General features: G+C 42.1%; 1 protein-coding gene across 1 annotated transcript; it reads right to left on the bottom strand.

The window, feature by feature from the left end:
• On the bottom strand, positions 1,209 to 3,390 carry LOC109224446. The gene is made up of 3 exons (XM_019389027.1): positions 3,196 to 3,390; positions 2,219 to 3,147; positions 1,209 to 1,377 (listed from the first exon to the last, which is right to left on the bottom strand). The coding sequence occupies exons 1-3, from the start codon at positions 3,388 to 3,390 to the stop codon at positions 1,209 to 1,211; spliced, it is 1,293 nt and encodes a 430-aa protein (XP_019244572.1).

Here is a 7,693-nt window from a genome sequence, read left to right as displayed (position 1 = left end):
CTGAACCTTACCTCCACAAGTAAGATGAAGATGCACTCGGTCAACCACATATGGTTATCAAGTTGCACCCAAGCACTATGGTACGTTGGACCTATAAAGATGAACTGATTGACTATCCAACAATGATAGTCAATTGGTAATACAAAAAACAGTTTAGGGAAGCCTAGGTCAACTTTACAAAAAGGCACTAGAAAACCTATGCATGCTAAGCAAAAGGAGTGTAAGGTTTCCTTCCATGTACAACAAATCCTACATACATTATACATGTAGAAAAGACCTAAGGGGAATGGTACAAAATCCAAATTAAAGGGGTGGACTATCTTCCACTTAGCTTTGGCATTGAGTTCCATGAAAGACAAGTGGAAGATAGTTGACAAAAACTCTCCAGATGGAGTTGTATTTGCTGCTGCTGTCTGGTGTAGTTGACAGAAAAGAGTGAGCCAAAGAAGGAGCCTCTTCCAGATACAAAAGGCCAGCCTGAAACTGCTGTTGCTTGAACATCTGATGCCTCCTGTTGGATGCTTAAATATTCCTGTTGGATTGTCTGGGTGATGGCCTGTAGTTGTGGATGTTGGGCCTGCATATCTGTGAGTATGTAGATGAGGGGAGGGACTTGTATCAACTGATACTTTTTCAACAGAATGAGCATTAAAAATGCTAATACCACTGACTGAAATTGTACCAGTTAACCAAGTGAAATCCCTGTACCTGCAAAAGACAAAAAACCTGTTAGTGAGAGGGAGCTCAATCTCCAGGTTCTTGTGGATTCTGGAGATGAGTCTGGGGAGAGGGGAGCATTTGGGATCCCTGATCTATACAAACAAACTGAGTGCAGGTTCTTGTGTTGACTGCACTCAGTTGTATAGTTGCTCATGTTGGTGAAAAACTGGGGTGAGGAAGAAGTGCTGTAGGTAAGTGAGAAACTGCAGTTCTGATGGGAGCACTTTGGTTGGTGTAGTTGTTTGGATTGGGAGTGGGATTTAAGAAGGAGGGGTGAGTTGGTATTGGTAATAGGAGCAGGCAGAGAAATTCCTACAGGTTCTGTACTTCCTGCAAATTCTGCAGTTTCTGTATCTGAGTGGATGTGGGGTTGAAGCCTGGGTGTGAATTGGTTTGGTTTTTTGGATTTGGGGTGTGATTTGGGGCAGAGGGATATGTTGCAATAAGGTATAGCAACTGAATGAGGAGTTGCTATAATTTCTGCAGTTTCAGTAATTGAAACTGCAATTTTCTGTTTTTTCTGTTGCATCTGTGTGTTGGTGTTTCTGGAGGGGTGGTGCTTGGGTGTCATTTGGTATGGTTCCAGGAGATTGAACCTTAAGTTTGTCATTCCCTGAGATCATTCCATATGAGGAACTTGAGGATGAGATAACAAACCTGCAAAAAAGAGAACAGTGTTAGTCAAAAGTTGAGCATTTCTGCTCAGTTTTCTGAAACTGTTAATTTTGTGATGTTTTTCTGAGTGTGCAGTGTTAGGATGGCAGAGAAACTGGGTGAATGCACATCTGGACGGTAGTACCCTTTGGTCATGGTAGGGTGACTGCAAGGTTATATCTGGTGGTTTGGAGTGGTGGGTTGAGAAGAACTGGGGTGCTACTTTGTGGGAATGGGGGGGTGTATGTGCTGTGTTGTGCCCCAGCGTGTATAGTGGAACGTGGATTCCCAGGTAGTTCAAGTTTTCTTTTCCTTCATATCCTACTTGAGTCCAATGTTGTGAGTTCAGGAGAATGAGCATAAATACTAATACCACACCCTGACTAAACAACATTGAGATTGGTAGTTCATTGAGGAGGCTTTCCTGCAATAAAGAAAACACTGTTAGGGAAAAATTGGTCCAGAAATTCCACAGCTGTGTGAACTGTTGGTGTGCTGCATGAAGTGCTGAACTGTTGAACCTGAGGCTGCTGAGGCACCTTTAATGGGATGATGATCTATCATGGGCATAAGGGCTGTCTGTGAGGAGGTGTGGTGGGAAGATGACTTTGTTTGTCTTTTTGTGTCTGAAAGAAGGGGTGCCCCTTTGATCCAGAATTACCTGACCCTTATATGAGCTGGGAGTTCCATTTGATTATTGAAGTGAGTCAAAGAGGTGAGGCCATGGCTGAGTTTAGAGAGGGAATCAGCAGGACAGTTGGCTTCTCTAAAAACATGTGAGTATTTGATGTCCTCACAATGTTGATTCATGGCTTTGATTTTCTGGAGTTAGATGGTTAGGGACCAGGGGGGTTCAGAGTTGGTGGTAAGCCAAAGAATGAGGAGATTGGAATCAGCTTCCAGGTGGATTTTGGAGAAGCCATGATCAATGCACCATTTGATGCCAATGTATGCAGCTTCAGTTTCTGCTTGGTTATTGGTACCAATACCAAGGGGACTTGCAATTGCATGGATGAACTGTCCTTCATGATCCCTGATAATGATGCCTGCTCCAATTTTCCCAGGGTTATCAAGGGCGCTGCCATCTGAATTCACTTTGACATAACTATGGCTTGGCCTCCTCCATATAACCTGTTGCACTGAAATGTGATGCTGCAGGTCTTCAGTGATCTGATAAATTTCAATCCAATTGGATGGCCATTTTACATTGGTGTATGATGTTCTGAGTAGCATGAGGAGATCAGAGGTGATGGAGAACAGAGTTCTGCTAACAGATGATGCTTTCGCTCCATACTTGGCAGCACATCTGTTTTTCCACAAGTTCCAGATGATTATGATGGGCATGGTATTTAGGAGGAGCTTCTGCACTTCATTCTTCCCTATTTGAATCCACCAATTCATCAAGGTGATTCTAAGAGATTGCATGGAGCTTTGGCTTCCAACAGGTGCATTAAAGTGTTTCCAAATGATCCTGGCAAAGTTTCCAGTACTGAATATATGCTCAATTGTCTTTGCAGAATGATTGGAGCAGCAGACACATCTGTTGACAGTAGGAGGCCCAAACCTAGCCACTCTGTTATCTGTGGGCAGTTTGTTCCTTAGTGCCCCCCATAAGCAGAATGACCATTTGAAGGGAATGTGATTATGCCATGTCATTTTGTTGGTCACTGAGACAGTTTTCTTTTCTCTAATCACTGACCAAGCAGAACCACAGGTGAAATTCCCAGAAGTGGTGGGTTGCCAGATTGCTTTGTCAGGAATATGGGGATTGTACTATATCTGAACTTGGAGGATGAGGGGGATCATGTGCATGGGAGCTACTTGATGAAGTTTCTGAATATCCCATTGCCCATCAGACCAGAAATAAGATACTTTCACCTTGCCAGGTCTGCCACTACTGTGTCTGAAGCTTGCTAGATGTCCAGTACCTAGCCAATTATCCCACCAGAAGCTTGAATTTCCTGAGTGAAGTCTCCATTGAATGTGAGCCTTAACTTCTGTTCTGTTGCCCTTCATTATTCTCCATTTATGAGATTGCCCAGAGTCCCATTTTTGGATATGGGATGCGATCTCTTGCAGTATTTAGCAAGTAAAAAATCACTCCAAAGGGTCTTCATAGTTCTGAACCACCACCATTGTTTGAACTCCATAGCTCTACATACATCTTCAATGGACCTCAAGCCAATGCCTCCTTCCTCTTTTGGATGGGATAGTTTGTACCAAGAAGCCCAGTGGTACTTGTTTCTTTCCTTATCTATTCCCCAGAAGAAGTTGGCTGCCAATTTTTCAATCTGCTTGAGGACAGTCTTTGGAGGTGTAATAGCTGATAGCAGATGGATTGGAAGGGATTGCAAAACATGTTTGATCAAAGTCATTCTTCCCCCATATGATAGTAATCTCCCATGCCATCCCCTGATCCTACTGACTACTTTGGATACCAGGCAATTGAAATGAGCAATCCTTTTCCTGGCAGTATATAGAGGGCATCCAAGGTAGGTAATGGGGGAGTCTCTCTTAGTGAAGCCAGTAACTTGCTGAATTCTTCTGTTGGTGTGATAAAGGGTAGATGGAGCAGTCATGAAGTGGCTTTTATGCTTGTTGATCTGTTGACCAGACACTTGCTCATAGTCATGGAGGATCTTCATAATCTTCCTGAGTGAGGTTCTGCAACCAGAGGTAAAAATGATATGTGTAATTTGGGGGCCATTTTTCTCCATGTAGAAACCATTGAAGAACTGGTCATGGGTGAGGTTGTTAAGCATTCTTGAGAGAAGCTCTGGCCCCATAATGAATAGAGAGGGAGCCAATGGATCTCCTTGTTTGAGGCCTCTTGTAGAATGAAAGAATCCACACCTGGTTCCATTGATAATCACTGAATACCAATTGTTGGACAAAGTTCTCCACATCATATCAATTATTTTCTCACTGAAGCCCAATCTTCTCATCATGATCCCCTTCTAGTGTGCCCCAATCTACTTCACTGTCTTCTTTGTTGCATGCTATATACCCCCTTAGGATCCCCTTCTAGTGTGCCCCAATGTGACTATGTTTCACTGATCCCTGGCATGCACCTTCCTGTATGAAGTAATTGGCTATCCTACGCCTATTGATTCTGTATTAACTCTAAAGTTCATGCTACTTTAAATGCCTTGACCCCTTTTAAGGCTCCTCTGATTCTGTACCTATGTGCATCTGTGCTTACTATGTGCCCCATGCTTACCCCAAATCCCCATTACCCCTAAGTGGATGTGTGCACCTGTTTGACTCCATGTATTGAAGTGCTGATGAACTTCTTCGGGTTCGGTATTTGGTTTGATTGATTGTTAGCCACCTTACCTTTTTTTAAATTGTCTTATTTAATAACTCCCTATGTGTTTTCTTNATTTCCAGGTACATATTCTTGAGATTAACTTGATGTATCATTGAGTTGGAATATTGAAATGAAGGCCCATTTGCTTACCTCTTGAGATGTGTGTTCAAGTTATCTTGCTAGGGTAGATACTCATGGATGTACATTTGTTAAGCCTGCTTTAAATTTGTGTTTACATTGTAAACCTTGGACTGTATAACTGGACTGTATAACTGGACTGTACATATGGACTGTGCAATGAGTTTTATTCTGATTATAGCGATTCACATGCTAGAATCTAATGTCTACTTTCTGCGGTTAATGACATGATTGGACTGTTTAGTTTTGAGCTGAAATTTGTATGAACTGTAAAAGCTATGAACGTTCATATTACTTGGTTGTAACCTTTTGTGATGATTCATGTTGGTAGGCCAATAGAGTTCGAAATAGTATTTTAAAACCGGCCAATGATAAGTGTCAAATTAGCTCTTGGGAATCTGTTAGTTTAAAATAGGATCCACGCATTAGAAATATCAAAGACCTGCGATTATCTACAAGCCTGGGCACAAACTATAATTAAAGCAAGATGATACTAATTAGTTGCAAGTTATTTAGTGTAGATTCAGCATATCTCATATTTAATTGATTTTGTTCTCGTATGACTTAAGGCCAGTGGCTGAGTTTTTTCACAATTTGAGCTTCGACACAGGCCCAGGTTTAAAGTAGTGTCTTTGTGCCCAAGTTTGGGCCAAACCAACAGCCCAACCATGACAAGGATACTAAGTCGGGCTTGTCTCCAGGCTAGGCTGATTTAGCAATTAGTAATATCTCCTTATTGGGCTTACTACAAGGCCCATGCCTGGACAGCAACTATTTATTGAACATTGCCTGCTTTAAGGCCCACAAACTCAAACGTTTCCTTGGGTACTTTGTTCAACGTCTATGTGAGTATCTTGGCAATAATACACGGACATACTAATTGATTGGGGCCTTCTCTTATTAGTAGAATACTTAATAGTGTTTCTCAAATTTCTCAAGGTCACTAAGCAAATAGATCGCGGGTCCCTTGACAAATGCTTAAGTTAAATGTTTAGACTCCGGGATAGGTCGTTTAGCGAATTTCACGACCTTCCCCAAAAACAATAAAATATGTAGTGGCTTTAGGTGCGTACTTTAATAATATCACTTTCCTGAATTCGGGTGCACATTTATGTGACCCAAATCCAAATCTCAACGTAGTCAAAGTGTGTTAACAATCACGGGTGCACTGGTGCGACGTGGTTCGAGATGCATTTTCACAGCGTTGCAATTCTTAAAAATAAAAATGAACGCGGTTTACTAGTAAAAGCACATGGGACATAACATGTTTTGAAATCAGATAAAATCAAATACAACAGTTGAGCGACCGTGCTAGAACCACGGAACCCGGGAATGCTTAACACCTTCTCCCGGGTTAACAGAATTCCTTACCTGGATTTCTGGCTCGCGGACTGATAACAGAGTCATAATCTCCTCGGGTCGGGATCTAACCGGTGACTTGGGACACCACTAATTTCCTAAGTGGCGACTCTGAAAATTTAATAATAAATCCCGTTCCGATTGTCACTTCAAGTTGGAAATAACTCCCTTTATTATATTGTACTATAAAAGGAGGTGTGACACATGGAGCTTTGGATTCCAACAGGTGCATTAAAGTGCTTCCAAATGATCCTGGCAAAGTTTCCAGTACTGAATATATGCTCAATTGTCTCTACAGAATAATTGGAGCAGCAGACACATCTGTTGACAGTAAGAGGCCCAAGCCTAGCCATTCTGTCATCTGTGGGCAGTTTGTTCCTTAGTGCCCTCCATAAGCAAAATGACCATTTGAAGGGAATGTGATTATGCCATGTCATTTTGTTGGTCATTGAGACAGTTTTCTTAACTCTAATCACTGACCAAGCAGAACCACAGGTGAAATTCCCAGAAGTGGTAGGTTGCCAGATTGCTTTGTCAGGAGTGTGGGGATTATAGTAGATCTGAACTTGGAGGATGAGGGGGATCATGTGCATGGGAGCTACTTGATGAAGTTTCTGAATATCCCATTGCCCATCAGACCAGAAATAAGATACTTTCACCTTGCCAGGTCTGCCACTACTGTGTCTGAAGCTTGCTAGATGTCCAGTACCTAGCCAATTATCCCAGCAGAAGCTTGAATTTCCTGAGTGAAGTCTCCATTGAATGTGAGCCTCAGCTTCTGTTCTGTTGCACTTCATTCTTCTCCATGTATGAGATTGCCCAGAGTCCCATTTTTTGGATATGGGATGAGATCTCTTGCAGTATTTAGCAAGTAAAAAATCACTCCAAAGGGTCTTCTTAGTTCTGAACCACCACCATTGTTTGAACTCCATAGCTCTACATACATCTTCAATGGACCTCAAGCCAATGCCTCCTTCCTCTTTTGGATGGGATAGTTTGTACCAAGAAGCCCAGTGGTACTTGTTTCTTTCCTTATCTATTCCCCAGAAGAAGTTGGCTGCCAATTTTTCAATCTGCTTGAGGACAGTCTTTGGAGGTGTAATAGCTGATAGCAGATGGATTGGAAGGGATTGCAAAACATGTTTGATCAAAGTCNACATGTTTGATCAAAGTCATTCTTCCCCCACTATGATAGTAATCTCCCATGCCATCCCCTGATCCTACTGACTACTTTGGATACCAGGCAATTGAAATGAGCAATCCTTTTCCTGGCAGTATATAGAGGGCATCCAAGGTAGGTAATGGGGGAGTCTCTCTTAGTGAAGCCAGTAACTTGCTGAATTCTTCTGTTGGTGTGATAAAGGGTAGATGGAGCAGTCATGAAGTGGCTTTTATGCTTGTTGATCTGTTGACCAGACACTTGCTCATAGTCATGGAGGATCTTCATAATCTTCCTGAGTGAGGTTTCTGCAACCAGAGGTAAAAATGATATGTGTAATTTGGGGGCCATTT

Source organism: Nicotiana attenuata, chromosome 3 (assembly GCF_001879085.1).
Source record: "Nicotiana attenuata strain UT chromosome 3, NIATTr2, whole genome shotgun sequence".
In the NCBI taxonomy this organism is placed as follows: Eukaryota; Viridiplantae; Streptophyta; class Magnoliopsida; order Solanales; family Solanaceae; genus Nicotiana; species Nicotiana attenuata.
The sequence above is the reverse complement of the archived record's forward strand: the minus strand, read 5'-3'. Positions and strand labels throughout refer to the sequence as shown.

Excerpts from the sequence above, each read along its gene's own strand:
- LOC109224446 (XM_019389027.1), bottom strand. The coding sequence starts at position 3,390 with ATGAAGGGCAACAGAACAGAAGTTAAGGCTCACATTCAATGGAGACTT. Across the intron at positions 3,148-3,195 it reads ATATTCAGAAACTTCATCAA|TACAATCCCCATATTCCTGA; the intron begins GTAGCTCCCATG and ends GTTCAGATATAG. Across the intron at positions 1,378-2,218 it reads ACCAACTCTGAACCCCCCTG|GTTTGTTATCTCATCCTCAA; the intron begins GTCCCTAACCAT and ends TCTTTTTTGCAG.